Raw genomic sequence first — 23,484 nt, forward strand, 5'->3', positions numbered from 1 at the left:
CCGGCGGCTTGACCATTTTTTTCCCCTTCTCCTGGAAAGCACCGCGCATGCTCGTTTGTCCTGATGGCTTACGGGTGAGTGGGTGTTTGAATTCTTCCATTCGCTGGCGGGAAGAATTAGCAGTCCATGTGAAATATAGTTGAAAAGTGACAAGATCGAAAGAGATCTCTCATTCCCCCGATTGGGACGCTTCCCGAACCATCCATTTCTGCTGCCTTCTCTTTCCTGTGCTACAAGCCTACGACAGACCACAGTAAGTTTTCTATTCTCTGCAAAATGATTTCGGGGAGGGACGAGGGTGAATTGGGCTCCCGAACAACTTCTTTGCCCACTGAATCATGAAACAGTAGTTGTAAAGTGCCGGACCGTTTTCTGCGCTGGACCACCTTCTCTAAATCTCTTTAACTGGAATGCTAAAATGTCATAAGATTTCGCTTTCACACGACATTTAGGTCATTTTTCATTAAAAAGAACAACTTGGGGATTTCCTGGATTTCATTTCAAAGACTACTAATAATTCATAGAAGAAGAATGCTGTAGGGAGAAGTTTCGTTTCGTTTCGTTTAAGATGAGCATTAGGTGATAGTGAGTTTCGGTGCCACCTTAGGCAGGAAGCCTGGGCCAGTCACCTTCTCTAGCTCTAGGAAGGAGACAAGGACCAACCACTTCTGAAAAACCTTGCCAAGAAAACTGCAGAACTATTTCAGACAGTTGTCTGGAGTTAAGTCTGACTTGAAGGCATATGCACACAAACAATGTTGCAGGGTCCACAGTTATTACATTGCATTCCAGTAGAGTAAAAGTAAAGATTCCCCTCGCACATGTGTGCTAGTTGTTACTGACTCTAGGGGGCGGTGCTCATCTCCGTTACAAAGCCGAAGAGCAAGCGCTGTCTGAAGCCATCTCTGTGGTCATGTGGCAGCCGGCATGACTAAATGCTGAAGGCACACAAAACGCTTTTACCTTCCCACCAAAGGTGGTTCCTATTTTTCTACTTGCATTTTTACGTGCTTTTGAACTGCTAGGTTGGCAGAAGCTGGGACAAGTAACGGGAGTTCACTCCATTATGGGCCACTAGGGATTCGAACCACTGAACTGCTGACCTTTCTGATTGACAAGCTTAGCGTCTTAGCCACTGAGCCACCATGTCCCTTGCATTCCAGTAATAAACTACAAATAATTGTAGAGTTTATGTAACAATAGGCATCTGGAATAAGTGGGGAACATCTGGTATGTATTGCACAGATACAGCCCTTGTGTCAATCTGCAAATGTGTCATGAAACACAGTAATTGAAATCACAAGTGCTAAGTAAGTAAAACAGCATATTATACTATATTGCTACATTACCTTAAGCTAAATAAAATTCTTGCTGCCAGTGGATATCATTTTGGATATCAGTATTCCCACATATCCCCTTTTTTATAAGTTTGGAATTTTATTGATACATGAGTTCATCTTAACTTTTCTGAGTTTTTTTTTAAATATTCAAATTCATTGTTTTTATAGGAGCTGAAGTGATGAATGGGACTCTGATTGCAGGCACACCCATTGCAGTAGATTTTTGGAATATCAGGAAAGCTAGGCAGGCTCGCTTGTTCTTTCTTTCTCATATGCACAGTGATCACACTGTGGGGCTTTCCAGCACCTGGAACCAACCTGTTTATTGCTCGCCTGTTACAGGTCAAATTCTACATCTCAGGCTGAAGGTACTTAAGTATATGTAATTGTTCTAATGTTTGTTAGCTTTTGTTCTCCTGGTGGTGCTGAAATACACATTCTGACAAACCTTTCTAGTGTTCATAATGCTGGAATACGTAGTTCAGTATCATTTAGAAGACTATTCATTTTCTTATCTTTTTGGCAAAGTCTCACATTGATTCTACTATGTCTTTGTTTGGATTCTAGGTAGCTAAGCAATTGATCCGTCCTTTGGAAGTGGGAGCTAGCCATGTTGTGGCTTTGGATGATATTGGCAAAGAGACCATGACAGTAACCTTGATAGATGCTAACCATTGCCCTGGATCTGTCATGTTCCTTTTTGAAGGGTACTTTGGTGTCATCCTCTACACAGGTATGAACTTCCTTGTTTTTTGAGAAAGGGGTAAAATACATTTTAGATTGCAACTATGATTGCCCTTCCAATAGAAGAGAATATATGTTGCCAACTGTTGAACTATGAAGTCCTTGTTGTGCTCAAGCTTGGTAGTTTGCTTGTACAGCAGCTTGCCTCTGCTAGTGTCGGTGTAGCTGTGGTTTTATCCTTGATAGTTCCATGGAATCTACATGATTTCTCCTTGTAGTATAAGTTTGTCTGAATCATGACAATCATGTGTTCTCAGCTGCTTTTTTTGTTTTTTGCTCTGTGATGCTACCTGTAAAAGCAAGCTCTAAAAGTATGGCCTCTGGTTTCTTTAACAGCAGAATGATACGGTATAATGTCTGAGGTTCAGGCCTGGATGTAGAAGAAATTTTAAACCTACTTTGTATCAATACACATTCAGTAGTTAGCTGTAAACTATTACCAGTAATTTTGCAAGACTCAATGAAATATGAATTTCACATTGAAAAATGCTTTAGAAGATTGCTTCCTTATAAAGGAAGCAGGAAAATGCTTTAGTAAGATTGCTTCCTTGTAGAGTAACTAAAGATATTCATTCTTAATTAATTTGGGATTTTGCTTCCAGGAACATTTCCCCCTGACAGTCCCATTATATTTGTGCCTTACCAGGTGATTTTCGTTATGCTCCTAACATGCAGCAAGATCCAGTTCTAAGGAACTCAAAGCTTATCAATTGCCTCTATCTGGATAATACTAACTGTCGCCCTAATACTATCTTGCCATCCCGGGAACAGGCCACTGAGCAAATTAAAAAGCTGATTAGGGACCATCCTGATCATCGGGTGAAGATCGGTAAGAAGTTCTAATTTTTCAGACCTAATTGAATGGAAAGAAGTCATGGAGCTTGTTAACTGATATGAGAACCCTTATGTTTAAGTGTGAAAATTGACCTCATCTATGTGGAAGATGGTGTATGTATGTATGTATGTATGTATGTATGTATGTATGTATGTATGTGTACACACACACATGCACACACACACACTGGAAAAACACAGTTGTATAAGATTGCCTGGTGATTCTTTAGACACTGGAGAAGGACTCCACCAAGGGAAGGTGTAATGTTTCAGGTTTTTGAAACATTGCTAAGCCACAATTATTTCAATAGTTAAATACATTCCATTCTGAAGATTAATGTTAGGCCACCTGGCTTTTGAAATGCTAACAGGTATTTGTCATCTTTTAGGTACATATAGCTTGGGAAAGGAGTCACTTTTGGTGGAACTGGCCCAAGAATTTCATACATGGATTGTGGTGAGTCACCAGAAGTTGGAGCTTTTGCAGCTGTTGGAGATTGAGGATGTTTTCACTTCTGAAAAAGGAGCTGGATGGATTCATGCTGTGGATTTTTCAGAAATCTGCAAAGAAACAATAACCAACTGGAATCGGAGTCATCCAACCATAGCTATTCTCCCTACCAGCAGACCAGTGAAAATCAGTCACCCTAATATGCATGTTGTTCCTTATTCTGACCACTCATCTTTCCAAGAACTATTAGAATTTGTAGCTTGGCTAAAGCCCTGTTCCATTATTCCTGTAGTGAAGAATGATCTATGTCAAGTATATTTTCAACAATACTTGAGCTCTGAAAACTATTCACTTCTGGAATCTAAAATTCCAGAATCAGTTAAACAAGCCATGAAAAACAAGAAGAAAGAAAGGCCGATAAAACTACTCAAGTTGTCAATCTCTCACCATGCTCCAAGGGGAGTTTGCTTTGACTCTCCTGAAAAATGTACTGAACAGAATGAATATTTCCCTGAAACAGAAATTTCTGAGCAGTGCTGCCCAGAATCCACAAACGGAACTGTGCCTTATTCTAGACAAGAACAGTGTGCTCAGTTTCCACAGTGTGAAGAGGAACAGGAAGAAACAATAATAGAACCATCAAACCTTGAGAATGACAGAGTACTTACTGTGGTAGAGTCAGAAAACATGTTTTCCACCAAACATCAGCTGAAAGACAATGCTGACAATGAATGTAAAACGTGTCACATAGCTGTAACATTAGCATGCACATGCACTTTCTCCAATGACAGAAAGGATACAATCTCAACACTAGAAAGAGTTCCTTCTTCCTGTGAGAAGAGTGACTGTCTTCCTCAACCAGCCATGGACAATGATGTCTTCTCAACAGCATCGCAGACTGATCAAATTCACAGAGTGGCCAATCAACATGTTTTAAAAAACCTTTCTCGGGAATATGATTTATCTCCATTAAATAGCTCAAAGCGAAACTCCCTCAAAAACTTCGATTTGCAAGTAGAAAACTACATAAAAAGAAGAAGAGTATCAAGAAGCATAGAGTTAATATAAACTTGCATTCTGGACAAGAACTTACAGGAAAAAGCAAAATGTCTGATCAAGTGCCAAAAAAGGGTAGCTACAGAATAATAATCTGATTTTCAAGTGAGGCATATCTGCGTCCTTCCCCCACCTGCTTCAGTTACTCATTAAAACAGATCCTGTTTGATAAGTAATTCATTTTGGTAAAAAATGAATCTTTAATATTAACAGCTTGTCTCTATTCCCTTTTTAGATTTTCTTCTATCTTTTGGGGATGCTTATTGATATTAATTTAGCTGATAGATCATAGATATATATATCTATAGATATATATGTTTGCTGGCATAATTGGGATTGTTTTTTTAACTGAGGGACAATCTGTCTTTTCATAAGTTATTCACTACTGATCTTTCCTGTGAATTTACAATATTCCTGAGAAAAGAATATGGTTTGTCAGGGATATATTTATATTTTTCCTAATAAAATTTTAAAATGAGAACTAATTATTTTCTTGGTTTTTTTAAAAAAAGGAAGCAAGCAGGAGACTTAATCAAGCTGACTACTTATGAAAAAACTGCCTCTGAATTAAAAGATTTATAATGCATCGGTGGTATTTAAATGTTAAATTAATGTTAAATTGCCAAGGTTTTACTGTAATTCATTTAAATTTAAAATATTTACTACTTTTGTTGATATTAATAGATTTTTTACTCTGATCCAATTTTTGATACCATATTTATAATTCAGTGTTTATATTATTTAATATAGGCTACATCCTGAATTTTATATTTTATATATTAGATACTAGTTATTTTACAAAAGTCCTTAAACTCTTTTCTAAATTTTATTCATCTATTATCTGTACTTGTTTTCAACTGCATTAAATCAAATTGAAATTGAAAAAGTGTTTATCCATTTAATGAATATTTGTTAGGTCAGTGCTGACTTGTGCCAGTTTCCCAAATCTCTAGGTGTGCTTTTAAATATTAAAGCAACATATTAATTTGTACAATCTTATACTGTAGCTATAATAACTTCTCAGATGGTGCTGCCACCGGAGATAAAATATGAACCCACAGATTTATTCGTACAGCAGGGGTGTCAAACTCGATTTCATTGTGGGCTGCACCAGGATTGTGTTTGACCTCAGGAGCTAGGGCGTGCGTGTCCAGCTCAACATCATTCATGTTGGGGGAACTTGTGGCAGCCCCAAGCACTTGCCAGTGAAAACGGGCTTCTGAACTCCCATTTTTAGCTGCGACAGCCTCCTGCAATCCTCTTTCAGTAAAAATGGACTTTGGGAGAGCCATACACGGTCCTCGCGAACTCCGTTTTTGGCTGCAATGGCCTCCTGCAACTGTCTGCTGGCAGAGTGGTACCGCGGACCAGTCTTTCATCATTTCTAGGGTGGCCCCGTGAGTCAGATCTAAGCACCCCCGGATTTGACCCCTGGGCCTTGAATTTGACATCCTTGCCATACAGAGGGCAGGTGTTTTTTTTTAATCATCTAATAAAGTTACATTAATTGTGGACTACAATTTGATGAGATAGTTGTTGCTAAATTTTCTTGAGTTATATGCAAATGATTTGTGGATCTGCTTTCAGATAACAAAAGAGAAATAATGCATTGATTGATCATATACAGTATTATCCTAAATTGATTAGGAGTGCCAAAAAATTGAGGCCTTTGAACTATGGTGCTGGAGAAGACTCCTGTGAATCCCTTGGACTGCAAGGGGATCAAACCGGTCAGTCCTAAAGGGGATCAACCCTGACTGCTCTTTAGAAAGCCAGATCCCGAAGATGAAACTCAAATGCTTTGGCCACCTAATGAGAGAAGGACTCACTGGAGAAGAGCCTAATGCTGGGAAAGATTGAGAGCAAAAGAAGGAGGGGACGACAAAGAATGAGGTGGCTGGATGGAGTCACTGAAGCAGTAGGCGTGAGTTTAAATAGACTCCAAAGAATGATAGAGAACAGGAAGGCCTGGAGGAACACCCATGGGGTTGCGATGGGTAAGAAATGACTTTGAAACTAACAACAACAAATATATTAGAACTGATCAATGTCAGAATTTAGGTCAGTAAAATGTATCCAGGTCACAGTACATAAGGGACATGAACAACTGGTTTTGCAGTGAGCACCATTAAATTCTGTTGGTTTTTATACATGCTCATGGCAGAGCTACAAGGCTAAGAATAGTAACAGTGGCTATTCTGCCATCATTCTAACTGCTTGGACTGGTGAGAGGGATGGATCTACATTCTGAATCAGTTCCAGTTTATCCCTGTTTGAGTCCGTTGCTTGTATATATCATTTCCGTTTTATTGTGTACTAGGACCCTGGGCTATGGCGGAGGCGGAGACAGGAATAAAGAGGCTAACGAGTTTATTCCTCAATGTAACAAGCTAACAGTGTGGAACCGGCTTCAGACAGGAACAGCGGCTTCTCATCTGACAGCTCCTTTTTTATATTCGGAGCTGTCAGATGGTAAGCCAATCAGCTGTCGAATAACTCCCGCTTAAACACAACTTTATTGAGCATGCTCAGAACATGACACTCCTCCACCCTATGCTTGTGCAAGTGTAGTCCTGTAGGTAGGCCGGATGCTGCCTAATGCGGCTGGATGAGCGAGGCCCTCTGTCGCCGCCTGGGGATGATGGCCGATCTTCCGAGGACTCTGCTTCGCAGGATGGCAACTGCACGGGCCGCAGAGGCAACCAGGACTGGTCCACCAGGTAAGTCGCCACTTCGGACTTTGGCATCGACTTCCCAACCGGTCACGGCAGCTGCGTTTCGGGGCTCTGCGCTGTCCTCCCTCGGGTGCAGGACAGGCTGGTCGGTCAGTTGGCTTCTCCTGGTCCGCAACTGGTCTCAATGGCGCTTCCAGTTCCTCCTGTCGTCCAGCTTCACCCTGTAGGAACAGGGTCTGGTCTGGTCAGTCACAATGCCCGGTAGCCACAAAAGATGCCCTATATAGTTCCTGGCATACACCACCTCCCCCGTGGTGAAGGAACAGGCACCCCCATGTGAGTCAACAGGTGTTGGGGAAGCATAGTTGGGATGTAAACAGTCAAGTGGGGTCCTGATGCGGCGACCCATTAAGACGGGGCTAGTGTTGGACTCGGGATGGAGTGGCATTATGTGCCAACAGGAAAGCGTCGATGCGCTCTTGCCAACTCAGGTGCCCCATTTTGGCGAAGGCTTGACGGAGCAATGTGGGCAGAGATGTCCTGATCTAGGTTAGGCCACCAAACATAACTACGCCCAAGCGCTTTCATCCAAACAATGCCGGGATGAGCGCTATGCAGCTGCCCCAAGACAGTAGTCCTCAGTGAGACCCGAACAACAACGCGATGGCCCCATAAGAGGCAATTGCGTTGCACGGAGAGTTCCGTAAGCCGCGTTTTGTAAGGGAGGAACTCAGGCCCTACAGTGCCCTTGGGCCGCCCCCGTCTAACCCAATCTAAGACCCGGGAAATTACCTGATCCTTTGCAGACAATCGGGCGATGTCAACAGCTGTGACCGGCAGGTTGTGGTCGTCCACCAGGAACACAGGGGAGGCAGCAGCAGGGTCATCCAGGGCCTTGGGCTTGGGGCACCGGCTGAGGGCATCTGCGTGGGTGATCTGTTTGCCGGGACGGTGGTTCAGAACATAGTCATAGGCAGCAAGGAAGACAGACCAGCGGGTCATGCGAGGGGACATGACCTGCGGAGCCTGCCGGTCACCAGCCAGCAACCCGAGGACCGGCTTGTGGTCAGTGACAATGAAGAACTGACGGCCGTAGACGTAGTGATGGAGCCAGTGCACCCCGGCCACAATGGCGAGGGCCTCTTTGTCAATTTGCGCGTAGTTCCGTTCAGCAGAGGAAAGGGTGCGGGAGAAAAATGCCACCGGAACCTCCGCGCCGCTGGGCAGCTGGTGGCACAGGACAGCGCTAACCGCGTAGGGGGAAGCGTCACAGGCAAGAACAAGAGGCAAATGTTCGCTATACTGTGCAAGCACAGCGTTGGAAACTAGCAAGTGCTTGACAGCTCGGAAGGCGGCAGCTTCCCGGCGGCCCCATAGCCAGGGTGCATTAGTGTCCAAGAGTCGGTGGAACGGCTCGGCCACGGAGGCTTTGTGGGGCAGGAAAACTGCATAAAAGTTCAGGAGGCCTAAAAAGGCCTGTAACTCAGCTCTGTTTTTCGGAGGAGGGGCCTCCACAATGGCTTTGGTTTTGGCTGCAGTCGGGTGGATACCTTGGGCATCGACCAGGAACCCCAGGAATTCCACCTCGCGGACGGCGACTTGGCATTTGTCTCTCTTGACCTTGAGGCCAACTTGCTGGAAACGGTGCAGGACAGCCCGTAGCCGTGTCATGAGCTCTTCGTGGGTGGATGCAGAGATGAGGATGTTGTCAAAGTACGGGACGATGCCTCGAAGTCTGTGGAGCAACCGCTCCATCAAGCTTTGAAATAGTCCTGGGGCGATGCTGACCCCAAATTGTAACCAGCGGTACTTGAAGGGGCCCCGGTGTGTGATGATGGTTTGAGCCTCAGCCACGGCATCATCAACTACCAGCTGCTGGTAGGCTTGGGCGAGGTCCAGTTTAGCGAAGATGGAGCCTTTGCCCAAGGCGTGGAGCAGGTGTTGGACCACTGGCACCGGTTAGGCGTTGGCTGGCAGGGCACGGTTGATGGATCAGCAGTAGTCAGCGCAGATCCTGACGCTGCCATCCGGCTTGATGGGCAAGACAATGGAGGTTTCCCAACGCGCATGGTCCACCGGCTCCAGGACCCCTTGCGCCACGAGCTTGTCGAGCTCAGCGTCCACTTTTGGTTTGAGAGCAATGGGCACCCTCCGAGGCTTCATTTGTACGGGCGGTACGGACGGGTCAAGGTTGAACGACACCAGTGTGCCAGTGTAGTGGCCCAGCTGGCCATCGAACACGGCAGGGAACTCGTTAACAAGGCAGTCCAGATCAGAGTTCCCAAGGTGATGGATGCCACTGATCTGCAGACTAAGAGACTCAAACCAGTCCAGGCCAAGCAGACTGGGAAGCTTTCCCTCCACAATGATGAGCGGCAGCCGGCCTTCAAACCCCTTGAACTGCACTTTAAACTTGCTAGTGCTGATCATAAGAATCAGATTGCCTTGATAGTCTCCAAGAGCCAAATTGCAACTCTGCAGACAGCGCTTAGTGAGATGTGGAATGAGTCTTTTTATGGTGCACCAAGACACAAGAGAAGTAGCGGAGCCGGTATCTAACTCCATCTGGCAAGGGCTGCCTTCAATGTGGACGGTTAGTTGAATCTTCTTGTGGAGGCTGTGGCAGGATTGCCAGTTGATCAGGTCACAGTGAGTTGGCTTCCATATAATGGCATGGCAATCCACTCTCGGCTTCTTGGGACCATCTTGCCTGCCGTGGAATTGCCGTGACCTGTCAGCCTGGGGCCCCTGAAGGGACATGGGTTGGGCGGCCCGGCACACTCTGGCAATGTGGCCCTTTCTGCCGCAACGCTGGCAGAGGGCTTGCCTAAATCTGCACTCAGCTCTTTCGTGGTTGCCTCCGCACCCACTACATGCAGATTTAGGGTCGCCTCTGCTTCTTGGGAAGCTCTCTTTGTTCGCCTCATGAAGGCAGTTAATGTCCTCCACCCCTCGGGGTCTGAATCTTCGCTCTTCCCCCCTTGGGGAGCGGCAGCCATGTTTAAAGTCCCTGAGGGATGAGGTGCCGCAACGGCCTGGCTTTGAGTGATAGCGGCTAGGGAAGACGCAGCCAGTTCAGCGGCACGAGCTTCATCAAATGCGGATTGAAAAGACAGGTCAGCCTTTGCCAGAAGGTGTCTCTGAAGGCTTAGATTACGAATGCCGCAGACCAAACGGTCGAGAAGGGCTTCGTCGAGGTCCCTAAACTCGCAATGAAGGGCTGCTGATCTCAGCGCGGCTACATAGTTATTGACGGATTCTCCTTCATTCTGGTTCCGCTGATGGAAAGCGTGCCGACGGGCAATTTTGGATGGCGATGGGGCATAATGGCTCTTCAGCTTGGCCATCAGCGTCTGCCATGGAACCGCCTTTATGGGATCGGGGGCTGTGAGAACCCTGGCTGTGTGGAACACATCAGATCCACATACTGACAGGAAGAACACACATTTCCGCTCATCTGTCAACTCGGTGAGGTCGTGTGCGACCAGAAAACATTCAAAACAGGCCGTATAGGACTCCCATGTCTCAGAGCCCTGGCTGAATGGCGTGAACATTAAGGTGGCCATTCCTGTCAGCTTGGTAGCGACGTCTCGTCGCGCCAGAGAAGCTCAGTTCCTAAGTGATTTTAGCTAGTGACTTCAGCGGTAGTGACCAACTAACTCGCGCCTCAGTTCAGCAATCCCACCCTCGTCGCCAGTATTGTGTACTAGGACTGTGGGCTATGGCCGGAATGATGGAGGCGGAGACAGGAATAAAGAGGCTAGCGAGTTTATTCCTCAATGTAACAAGCTAACAGTGTGGAACAGGCTTCAGACAGGAACAGCAGCTTCTCATCTGACAGCTCTGTTTTTATACTCGGAGCTGTCATATGGTAAGCCAATCAGCTGTCGAATAACTCCCGCTTAAACACAACTTTATTGAGCACGCTCAGAACGTGACATGTTTATTTCAATGGAACAGGATTGGACTGGGCTGAAAACTACATTTTTAAAAACAGGTTATAGTGCAAAGCAAACTGAAACATGTTCAAAAAGGATTTCAGTGAATGTTTTGAGTGAAATTAAGTATGAGGTGGCTAAGGATTGTAGGCAGTTCTTTTATTACGTGTTATTCAAGACCTACAGCTAGTTGCTGTTTCTGGCTTTTCCTGCCTCCGTTAATTCCCAAGGAAAGGTTTCACGAGCAAATTTTTGCTTCTAGATCTAAGACTGAATTCCCAAATGTTGGCAGGAAATTGCACATTTCATTCCAATAATAATAGTGAAAATATGAACCCTCTGTCCCCTTAAACTCATTCAATTCTCAAGACCTTTGAGGGTCCTTTTTGGCCCAAATTCAGTTAGAAAATGGTAATTTCAAGACTTTTTTAAAGTGGAAGCAAAAAAACCACTCTCATCCATAGAATTCTGGAAAAAAAAAAAAAGAGACTCCCAAATTAAGCCATTGATTGTGATCCATGCATCACTACTGTTTTCCCACACACACACTGGAAGTCAGGAGCTGAGCTCCAGCCTGCTCTCCTTATATTGCCTTCTGTACCTTACAGCTCTAATCTAAGGTTAAAAAAAACATTGAAGGTAATGAGATGAAAAACTAGGATTTTTTTTAGGCCAAAGACACTGACATGAAATGAGAAAGTAGTTAAGAGCCATGATGGCACAGTGGTTAGAATGCATTACGGCAGGCTAATTCTGCCGACTGCAAGCAGTTTGAGCCTCACCATCTCAAGTCTGACTCATCTTTTCATCCTTCCGCGGTCGGTAAAATGAGGACACAGACTTTTGGAGGCAATATGCTGACTGTAAAGTTCAGAGAGAGAACTGTCAAGCACTATGAAGTGGTATATAAGTGCTATTACTATTGCTATTTGGCACTGTTGGACCAGTGCAGTCTTTCTCAACCATGGATTCAACTTGTGTGGACTTCAGCTCCCAGAATTTCCCAGCCAGCTTAAGAAGTACAGACATCTTAAAGTTGCCATGGCTTAGAAACAGTGGCTAAGAGTGTTGGTTTCTGCGTGAAGTTATTTAGTTTTTGAATGTGATTTAGCCTTTCGTCAGGCTAATAAGCTGATGAAATTAAGAGAGAAAGTGGAAGTGACATCCACAGCAGTTATTTTCAGCCATAGTGTTCCTGTTACAGTTTTAGCCAAATGGAACACAGTATGAATGTTCACTAATAAATGAAAATATTTCCCAGGGAGAAGCTGTTGGGCAAGATGGTTAGATGTGTTAATTATTTATTTCCTGCCAGGATTAGTGTAACTGCCGATGAAGTGCCTGTTTCCTGTCATAGTTGGAAAAATAATTTCTCAAAATTTTGTCACTGCTAAATTATAAAATAGTTTTTGGCCAGAAACCATTTGGCAAGGTTACTGAGTTTCCAGTCGACATCCTTAAAACAAGAGGACAAAATAATATATATATATTTTAAAATCCTATAATATGCTGTTTCAGACCAAGGAGAAGAGGGGAGGAAAGGATCATAAAAAAACAAGTGATAGTAACATGTCTGGGGCTGCTTGTGACTGCTTGTTTTTCTAGTACATGTAGTACTTTCCCAGCACACCACGCCTTAGAATATGATATATCCCTTACGTAATTGGCAATGATATTAAACTAATCACTGCTTTCAAGATGACAACCACACTGCAAATGAAAGCTCCCATTTCAGCCCAGGTGGGCCCTGCGGCTGCCTGATTACACCATGAAGTAGATATCAGAGCACGAAGGGATGTGGTTTACTGGCTTACTCAGTTTTGCTATTTCTCAGCAGTCTCAGTAAATTACGGCTGTATGTTTCCTACAGTATGTTTGTCAGAATGGGATAGGTGTTGCAAGAGCTCACCTTGGTTATCTGCTAATTTTGTAATGAAGCAAATAAACATAACAAGTTGAGAGTGAAATTATAAAGTTGAAAAAATGAAATGCAGCCTGGGGTAGTGGTGTTGGAAAAGCAGCCCATAAAACTCAGGCAGAGTGTTGGGGAAAAGCTTCTGCTGGGAATGAGATGATATATTTTTTTAAGAAAGTTAACCACTATCTATTGTCAGGCCTGCAATTATATTCCTTTTAGAATCTTGGCTTGCCACACTGTCTCTTATTTCAATATGCTGTTTCATTAGTATTGTCGATGGGAGGGGGGAATAGATAGGAGTAGGATTGTGGAATGTATTTTCATTCTTTACTAGAAGCCAAGGTCATCTTTTGTCTCCGCACTTTTACACCTGAGCGGAAGCAGCTGGGGGGAGATGCCAGCGTGGAAGAAGGAGATTGGACCATGTGATGGATTGTGGGTGTGGGGACAAGATCATGAACTTTTAACTTGGTGGAATTCTGATGTCATTTCCAAAATTGGGATTAACACAGATGTGCTAAGATGTCTGCTTTATTAAATTGGAACTTTAAGGATCGTTTTGCCTTGGACTCTGATTTAATTCTACATGATACTTGGAACGCTGACATCTATTGGATTCAATTTCATTTTAAAGACCAAATAACTGCAGAAACAAAATTTTAAATAATATTTGTAAAAAGATCATGACAATTAACCTGGAATTTTTAAAAGCAACAATTACAAACATTTTTTTTAATCTTTTTTGGTCTTTGCAGAAGAAGCTGAGTGATTCTCATCTGATGATTAAGTGGTTGAACAAATGTCTCCCAGAGATTTCATAAAGTAATAAAACTAACAGGAAAACTGCAAGTGTATACATCCTCAGGCCTTGTATTTGAGTACAGGGGTTAAACTTTAAAATGTATTTCTTTTAAAAAAACCACCATACTATGAAATCAACATTGATTAATTTTTTTAAAAAAGTGTTTACAAGGATTCAAACATCCCATGTCTGGATTTTTAAGAGTTTTCATCTTTGAAAAGTCATTAATGAAAGTCATTAATCATGGCATGAAAAGGAATCTTATGGATAAAAACTACCTGCTATTTAACAATAGCAAAGAGCAGATTAAATAGACCATTTTCAGAATACAAAGAAGAAAAAGTGGTTCAGAGTTCTGGTTGGCAATTAGTATTATTTAACTATTTCTTAAATTATGTGAATGCATAACATACATACATACATACATACATACATACATACATACATACATATATATATATATATGATACATAGATAGATATAGATAGATAGATACACACACACGCTTACACACGCGTACCAGGTGCTTTGACATAACACTTAATCATTTCCTTGGCTCAGTTGATATGGGAGGAGAGCTTGTGACTTGGAGGCTAATACAACTGCCTAACATGTAAAAACAGCCCAGGTTTGAATCCAAGTAAGGGTATGGCTAGCTGATGACAGCTAAATAGCTTGAAATAGATCTATACTAGTCTCCCTTTATTTATTTATCAGCACAAATGGAACACACACACACATACACACACATTATGCCAAGTTGTAAAATGTTTGTCTTATGAAAAGTTCTAAGAAAAATTCTTCAATAAATGACTGGTTATTTTGATATAACACACAAAACCTGACCAGTGCAACTGTTTCTTAGTATATGACAGTGGGTGTGAATATTTTACTTCCTGCAATAACACAGCAGTATTATTTGAAACTTACCACATTTTGGTTTGCTATCTTAGGACTTCCTTGTCAAGCATCTATTGTTATTTGATTGTGATTTTGTTGCTCTCTTTTATTCTTAACTATATTTCCATTTTAATATGTTACAGTGCATTGCATATTTGAGAGGTGATTTATATCTGTTGAGTTACTTTCAGAACAAGCTCTGCTTCTGCAACTTATTTCATTTTTTTCTCCAAAGTATTTGTTCTTCTCTTAGTATGTATTTAATTAAGCCAGAAGTTTGGATTAAATAGTTGAGACTTAATAAAAGTAATATCTTTGCCTTCAAGTTGCTTCAATGATTTACATTCTCCACTTCATCATAATATTATAATTAGATCACTTTGAAAAGTGATAGTAAGCTGCATTGTCAGCATTTGGATATTTTTTTCTGATGGAGGAGCAGAGGATTTTCACCTAAGCAAATTCTCAATTTAGCAAATTGTTTTACAGTTTTGTTCTTTAAAAAAAATCATTCACTTCATAGCTCTAGCACTATTTAAAGGGTGTTGAAATTTGTTAAAAGTGCATTTCTTTTTCTTTTGAGTTTAACGGAGAAAATCCACTGTAACTAGAAATCTTTCCTCCTCATTCTGAGGGCATCATTGGCTTCTGGAGTTAACAAATAATATCTGGATACATTGTTCTATGAGAAATTGAGTTGGGGGGTGGGGATCAGAGGCTCCTTAAACCCAAAAGCTCCTGTCTACTGCCTGCATTTCGTTATGGCTGACTGCTCTAATCTTTTTAAATAAGTTTCTGCTTGGAGATAACCAATTTTGCTTTATCTTTAGATTAGATTGCTGTAAGTGCAAAGATACCAGGGATTAATTCATCGTGAGAAGAAGCCAACTGCTTTGTTTTTCTGCATGAGCCATGTTTAATTGCTAGTTAAAAGTCATGTCTAAAACAGAAACACCTAATGGCTGAGCTCCTCTGAAAACAGATAATCCTTATCTGAGCCAAGGTGGCGCAGTGGTTAAATGCAGCACTGCAGGCTACTGCTAGATCAGCAGGTCAGCGGTTCAAATCTCACCGGCTCAGGGTTGACTCAGCCTTCCATCCTTCCGAGGTGGGTAAAATGAGGACCCAGATTGTTGGGGGCAATATGCTGACTCTCTGTAAACCGCTTAGAGAGGCCTGAAAGGCCTATGAAGCGGTATATAAGTCTACTGCTATTGCTATTGCTATTGCTATTATCTTTATTCAAATGTGTTCAAGGGGTAAGGTCTCCTTATATATGAGGGAAGGGAAGGAGGGAGAAATTTTGGCTCACTTGAAAATATTTGGGTGTAATTAATATGAAGTTCCCTGAATGACATTTTGCCAAGCTCAGAAGAGTTTCCTAACTTTTCCTAAGCCACATACATAATTTTAGCCTCCTATTAGTTCAGAAATGGACTGCACTTTTCTAAAAGGCAACTGGAACAAGGCAGGTTCCTTTATCTAATTTAGATCAGGGTCAAACAATCTATTAGCCCACAAGAGCATTTGAAATTGTGCTACTATTTTGTGAGAAAAATATTTCTTTCTCCCTTTTTCCCCCCCTCATTCCCATCTTTGTTTTCTGGACTGAGAAGTACTACAGCTTTCCTTGTCAGCAATTGCAAAACATCATCTCTTGGCTTTTTAAGCTCTTAATTGTTTTTAAAAGCAATGAATAAAGCAAAGATTATAACTCTTCATGACACAATTTTTTTTTCTACAAAGTTAGTATTAAAAGTATACACGTATAAAGACCAGACATATTCACCCCACTCTTTGGCATTCCAATAAGCACTATATTAAATAGAGTGGTGAGATCTGGGCCGCAAAAACAGGATGATTACTAAATGACTGCAGGAAAATTAAGAAAACACTAGGTGGCAGCAAAGAGATTTCCTTGCTGCTATCAACTAGTCCATTTGACAATTCTAAATATATGGAATAAATATTATATATATGTATTTCATTTTTATATGCAAGGTGGGTTGCTGTTGGCATTTATGCTGGTTCGCCTGAACTGGTGCGAACCAGTAGCAACCCACCTCTGCTTATATGCTTCTTATTCTAGATTGTCTACTAAAGTCATATATGATTGGCAATTGATTAGGAGACCAGGGTATCAGGGATGCAGACTCAAAAAGAACATCCCAGAAAAAGGCAACAGAAGACCATTTCATATTGTTTTATCGTAATCGTTACTACTACACTATGATATATAGCCTTATCATATAATTGTCTTCTTTCATGGTGGCAAGTCTCTCAGAAAATAAAAGTAATGTTTTGATCACATCCCTTATTAGTTATCCTTTAAGTATCTTTGATTCACAATATACTTCTGCAGCTGTTTCCAGCCGTTTAAAAATCTCATTGCCCTATTTTCTACATTATTTGACCTCACCTCCCTCCCTTCTTTTATTCTGTGATAGGATTACCAGCTTTGCAACAGCCTCTTTGTGTTTTGTTACTCACATTTTTTAGCTGTGCCTATTAAGCCATTGCTTTTCCTGGAACTTAAAATTCCACGTAATTTTGTTATGGTTCAATATTCAATGTGGAGAAACAAAGGCCTGAATTGGAATCAGTTTTAAAAATATTATATTTCCAAGACAAAAAATATTCAACAATTTCTGTGACAATGTACCTTTTTTCTATTAAGCCTTGTAATGCTTCATTGCTATCTGCAGTTTTTAGGCCAACCACTGCTGTTGTCAGAATTTCATGCTTTCCTGCTGTTTGCATAAGCATTGTATTACAGGAAGACCATGTCTACCCCACTTAGCTGTAAAGGAAACTGATGTGAACTGTTGTTTTCAATATTTTCTAAGTCTGACTAAGTCCAGAATTAGCTAAACATAACACCCATAACTTGTATAAGGATGAAACAAAGAAACTTAAGATGATTATCATAGACTTAACTTACCAATACTACATAGAAAATAATGCATCTTCTGCTACAAAGGCAATTAACTCAACAATTATGAAATGTTTATTTATGCAATTTTAAATTTTTAAGCAGCAATGTTTCAAGTTTGATTAAATTATGTACAGTAAAATATTGAATAAAGGTGTACATTCACATGTACATACATCTCTTAACATTTGCAATATTTAAATGTATTGTTTAAAAAATCTCATTGGAACAAACAATGGTTTACTTGGGAAATACAGGTTTAATAAATTATTATTATTACTGTTGTTGTTATTTATTTATTTATTTGGACAAGCATCAGAAATCTGAAGTTTGTATTTTGTGCACTCGGAATATTTTCTTCATCTGTGACATGAGAGGGAAGTATATATTCTTTCCTTTCATGCACAAATCAGTTAATAATAGTATCCTATATATAGCATGTCATTTTCCAGTTCTTTTGGGTGAAAACTTAAAATAAAAAGCAACAACAATTAAATCATAGTGCAGAAAGGAAATCAAACCTTCCACCATTCAACATTTCCACCATCTCTCTTTCTCTGACCTTTCAACCAAATTCCAGAGGAAAGTTGAAAGGTAAAATTTAAACAGATTTAACCTCAAGGATAAAATTAGCAAGACACATTTTTTGAACTTAACAAAATGCACCAGTCTTCTCAAATAGAGGAAATCTCAACCGGACAACATGACTTCCCCTTCCCACTGGAGGTTTCCTCATTAACAAACAAAAGGCTCTTTATTCTGAGGTCATCATCCTGATTTGTAATGCAAAGAACACAAGCAAGGTGCATAACCACTGAACACCCCCTTATGTCCATCCGGCTAACTGCATTCTTCAAGAATTCTTAGGGGCTGAGTCTGTTTGCATGCTTTCAAGACTTTTCTATAAAAAAAAACTATCTTGGAAAATTGACTAGTGGTCATCTTTGAAGCTGATCTGCCTTTGTGAAATAAAACTTCTGTGCTTCAAGTGACTTCTTACATTCTGCATTCTTTGGTGCTGGATCGGAACAGATATGGGTTTTTTTCTTCTTTTAACATTAATTGTGTGCTGTGGGTAGGATTCAACAAAAAGTATTGTGTCCAAGGTTAAAAGTCATCCATAGATGGAAGTACCAAACAGCAAGTAGCTCTGACCTGTTCTTTAGCACCTCTTCTTTCACTGCAGTTGAGACTTCACTGTAAAAAAAAGGTGGTATTGCTATTGTTCATTAAATGGAAGCCTACAGTGAGTACTCATTGGTGTGTTTTAAGTAATAATGTACAATGATTGAATCGCTGGAGGAGTCCCTCCAATTGAAATGTAATGCAGTTTATGATGGTGATTTTGTTCACCATAGTAGTTCTACGCCAAATGTTATATCTTTTTCTAATTAAGACAGCAAACATACAAAATACCCCTTCCTCTTCCTAAGAGTTGAAATTCATTAGCAAGTTCAACTTGCCATGTTATGAGAATGAAGGTGAGGAAATTCTTCCGAGCATTGTGACAGCCATGGGCTTATCATTATATCTTAGAAACAGAGCATCAGTCCATGGAATATCCTCACAAAGCTTTACTGTCTTGTCGACCCCCTCCCCAAATAAAAACTCAGGTTTCAGCAGGAAAATATCATTACATATTTTGGTATGCAGGTGGTATTCTTCATGATTTATTTGAATTTGGCATCCTATCAACCCAGTGTTATACTGCAGCACTCAAATCTTTTAACACAATTAAGCAGAATTTGAAAGCACAACAAAGGAAATATTCCTACATGATAATACTAGACCTTACACTTCATGAACCATCTATTATGTAGGTGTGAATTGTGGATGATTTCTACCAGCTTATTCCATTCACCACAGTCCAGATTTGGGGCCATGTCACTTTAACCTTTTCTCAGAATTGAAGGAATACCACTATGGGCATCTGTTGGGTTGAAATGAAAGCTGGAAAGAACTCTCAAGACCTGCTTGAAGAGACAAAAGTATAGAGTTCTTTTGTGACAGCTTTAAGAAGCTTATCCATTGTTGACACTATACTGCTTATGATGATTGGGGTTGATATATCTATCTATCTATCTATCTATCTATCTATCTATCTATCTATCTATCTATCTATCTATCTCTATCTATCTATCATCTATCTATCTATCTATCTATCTATCTATCTATCTATCTATTTATCTATCTATCTATATTCTTATTTAAACTAAAATTATGAAGATGGATATGTTACTTTTTGTTATAGCTGTCTTTTTGTTACAGGATTAGTGCTCTCCTGCTCAGATTTAGTTTAACTTGCCGAAACAAACTTTTATTTGCTGTCTAATAGGATTGGGGAAAAATGGGATTTGGGTCATCCCGAAGGATGGCAGATGGCCATCCATGGACTTCTGCCATCTGGACAATCAGTACAATAAAAAGCCACAAAGGCTGCAGTCCAAAACACTGTAAAAAAAAAAAAGAAATCCAGTAGTACTTTTTGTGGGAAGTGATTGTGCAAGTTCTATGAAGGCTTTAAAAAGTGTCCATTAATAAAGCATGTTAATGATATTTTGTTTTTTAAACATACCATTAAAATATCTATTAAAAATATTATAGTTTCTTAACTTCCTCTTTCTTGTATTTTGATATACAATAATAAACATTTAAAATAAATAAAATAAAAAAATAAATAAAATAAAAATAAACATTTTTAATGTTGAGATATTTTTAATACAGCGTTATTGACCTGTATCGCTAACTGGCCAAGTAGCTCAGCAGCCATGTATATTTATGTTTGAAGTTTCTATTGTTTTTAAATGTTTTTAGTATTTTGATTGTAATATATTTTTGATATTGTAAGCTGTCCAGAATTATTGATTGAGGTGAAATTGAATGAATGAATGGCTCTCCAGGGTTTTAGCAAGAATTGGTTGAATATCCTTGCTGTTAAAAGCAAATATTTTAGCAAGTTGTTATTTATAGGTAGTTCTCAAATTACAACCAAAATTGGAACTGGAACTTCCATTGCTAAGTAATGTGATCATTAAAGAGAGTTGTGTCCCATTTTGCAACCTTTTTTTGCCATGATTGTTAAGTAAATCATGGGGTGATTGTACAAGTTCGGCCAGTCATTCTCTCAGCCCAATACATCTCATAGGGTTGTTGTGGGAAAAATAGGAGGTTGAAGGACTAGGTATGTTCACATTTGCTGAAAATTCTGGAAATTTAATGCATGTTATCTGGAGAGTGAGGGAAATGGCAGTACAATAGAGTGCAATCAGTTTCATTTAGTACAAGGCTTAGAAATAGATTGATTTAGTATTAAATACAAAGCTCTTGGAGATTAAAGGACTGGTATGTACCATCATGTTAACATCTTCTCCTTCCCCTCTATTTGCACGCTATAGAAAAGTAGTTTTCACAATATGTGCGCCCAGTCACCAAAACAAATATAAAGTTATTATAGCCTTCTTGGAACAGGAGTAAATTTCCTCCTAGGACACAATTAAGACTGAAATTTCATTCCTGATTTAATTAAATATTTATGCCTTCAATGTATTCTTCAAATTAAATGAAATGGGGTCAGTTTGAAATAATGATTTTTGAACAGATGTAGCACCAGAATATTAGCTTTATATGCTTGAGGATGGAAAAGTGTGATCATGAAAAATGTGTTTTTGACTGTGCATGGTACCCATTTTTTGCAGATATGTTGTGCAAACCTAGCTCATGTGATAAATGTACAGTATCGTACAACTCAAAATTGGCTTCAGAAAACAATTGTTATATAATCACGGGTCAGACTGTTGCGAAACTTAGTATGTGTTTTTAACCCATGGGAAATAATTAATTTAAAAACAGAGAGATTAAGATCAGTCTTTAATATGACTTCCAAAGATAAGGGATTATTGGGAGCTGAATCTAAAAATGAATCCTGCTATCTAATTTTGTTTCAAGGCTGTAATTTAGAATGACGTGGAACCAGAAAGATGCTGAAGAGTTAAGACCACAGGCTACTCCTTTCTCAACAAATGGTGTCAAAAGTTATAGAATGGTTGCATTTGACTAATAAAAAGAGACCAATGAAAATACTTGGCTTGGAATTTGAACTGAAATTTAACCTGGATACAGAAGCAAGGGACATCATACAGGTAGCCTTATGACCACAACTGAGCCCAATTTCTGTTAAGCAAGACATTTGAGTTTTGCTCATTTTACAATTATTATTATTATTATTTAATTGATTTATAGGCCGCCCAATCCCGGAGGACAATTCATGCCACAGTTGTTAAATGAATCACTGCAGTGGTTTAACCTAGTAACAAGCTTGTTAAGTGAATTTGGCTTCCCATTGACTTTGCTTGTCAGAAGTTTGCAAAAGGGGATCACCTGACCTTGGAGCCCTGCAATCATCATAAATACAAGCCAATTGCCTGAATTTTGATCACGTGATTATGGGGATACTGCAAGAGTGGCAAGTGTAAAAAATGGCCATAAATCAACTTTTTTCAATGGCATTTGAGGTCACTAGAGCCGAGGTGGCACAGTGGTTAAATGCAGCACTGCAGGCTACTTCAGCTGATTGCAGTTCGGCTGTTCAAATCTCACCAGCTCAGGGTTGACTCAGCCTTCCATCCTTCTGAGGTGGGTAAAATGAGGACCCGGATTGTTGTTGGGGGCAATATGCTGACTCTGTAAACCGCTTAGAGAGGGCTGAAAGCCCTATGAAGCAGTATATAAGTCTAACTGCTATTGCTATTACTACTAAACAAACTGCTGTAAGTGGAGGACTACCTGTAATGACAATCGCGCTAAGAAAAAAAAAGGTAAGCAGAGGTCTCAGTTCCTCGCTTGGCTTAATATAGCAGACAGCCACGTTGCTTCTGAAAACGTTCAGTAAAACCGTTCATTTGCGATGCCCTCAAGAGGCAAGGAGCTCCGACTGAACAAGAAACACGTCCGGCCGCAACCCGGATTCCACTGTAACAGTAACAGTTGAAAGGGACCTTAGAGGTCATCTAGTCCAACCCCCTGCTCACCCAGACGACCTGTACTAGGGATTCCCACTGAGCCCTTTTTAGTGGTGCTTAGTCCGAAAAACAGGCCCAGGACTGAAGCTGGACTAAGGACAGAACTGCGGAAACCCAACGGATGGCCTAGCAAGGCTCGGCGGGCGATGAGGTCTAGGACGAGCTTTCCTGCTCGCCTTATCGGCATCTGCTGCCTGCTGTCCCAAACGCGCTTCGGCTCTTTAAAGAGATTTTGGCTATTTCGCAGTAAAGCAGCACAAGGAAATTTGAGCAGATATTCGCTTTGATGTCGGGCGGATGGAGAAGACATTCGCAACAGCGCTCTATGGCTGCGAGCAAATGCACCCTCAGATTCCCGGATGGACGCCATCAGGCCTCCCCCACCCCCAATACTCGCTTCGGCAACCTCGCCTCTCCCCACACCCCCCTCCGTGTCACGTGGTCTCCCATGATCCTCCCCATCTCTCCCTCGGCGCTCGGCTTTCTTCGCCTTGCCGCCCAGAGCGTGTGGAGCAAGCTAGAGTTCCGCATTCGGCAGGTTCGGCCTGGTTTAGGAGAGGGGCGCGGAACGGAGCGGGAGCAGCTGGGTTGAACCGAGGGGCCCTTGAGGGCGCGGCATCTAGCAGAGCGGCGGGGCCGGGGCCGGGCTGGGCTCGCTGGCGGGCGACGGGGGCCCAAGCCTGGCGAAAGCGGAGGCCGAGCGGCCTGGGGGCTGCCGGTGGGCTGGCCGGCTCGACAGGGCCGCGGCGGCCGCACTCCCCCTCTCCCAGGGCTAGGATGCGCCCGCTCGTCCCCCGGCACCGGCAGGCAGTTCCCGGCCCGGCCCGCGGTTGAGATCCCCCGAACGGCGGCGAGTAAGTACCTTCCCTCGGGGCG

The 23,484-nt window shown here is 41.4% G+C and overlaps 2 protein-coding genes across 3 annotated transcripts in view; both read left to right on the forward strand.

Moving 5' to 3' along the window:
* Positions 1-4: 4 nt before the first annotated feature.
* DCLRE1B (DNA cross-link repair 1B) lies at positions 5-5,165 on the forward strand. 2 transcript variants are annotated; one of them, XM_032218517.1, is made up of 5 exons: positions 5-253; positions 1,509-1,708; positions 1,908-2,073; positions 2,731-2,913; positions 3,308-5,165. In XM_032218517.1, exons 2-5 carry the CDS (start codon positions 1,520-1,522, stop codon positions 4,435-4,437), a joined length of 1,668 nt encoding a protein of 555 aa, XP_032074408.1. In that variant the 5' UTR covers positions 5-253; positions 1,509-1,519; the 3' UTR covers positions 4,438-5,165. The 2 variants fall into 2 exon arrangements, with proteins under 2 accessions (XP_032074408.1, XP_032074409.1); XM_032218518.1 differs by lacking the exon at positions 1,509-1,708 and having other exon boundaries at positions 6-253.
* A 17,950-nt stretch (positions 5,166-23,115) lies between these two features.
* Positions 23,116-23,484, forward strand: part of HIPK1 (homeodomain interacting protein kinase 1) — a 38,383-nt gene continuing 38,014 nt past the window's right edge. The window contains exon 1 of the mRNA XM_032219114.1: positions 23,116-23,462. The gene's annotated coding sequence lies outside the window, so the exon portion shown is untranslated. The remainder of the gene's footprint in view (positions 23,463-23,484) is intronic.

The sequence above is a fragment of the Thamnophis elegans genome, chromosome 5 (genome assembly GCF_009769535.1).
Source record: "Thamnophis elegans isolate rThaEle1 chromosome 5, rThaEle1.pri, whole genome shotgun sequence".
NCBI lineage: Eukaryota > Metazoa > Chordata > Lepidosauria > Squamata > Colubridae > Thamnophis > Thamnophis elegans.

Coding starts and splice junctions, on each gene's coding strand:
- DCLRE1B (XM_032218517.1), top strand. CDS start 1,520: ATGAATGGGACTCTGATTGCAGGCACACCCATTGCAGTAGATTTTTGG. Junction 1,709..1,907: donor TTCTACATCTCAGGCTGAAG/GTACTTAAGTAT, acceptor TTTGGATTCTAG/GTAGCTAAGCAATTGATCCG. Junction 2,074..2,730: donor TGGTGTCATCCTCTACACAG/GTATGAACTTCC, acceptor GTGCCTTACCAG/GTGATTTTCGTTATGCTCCT.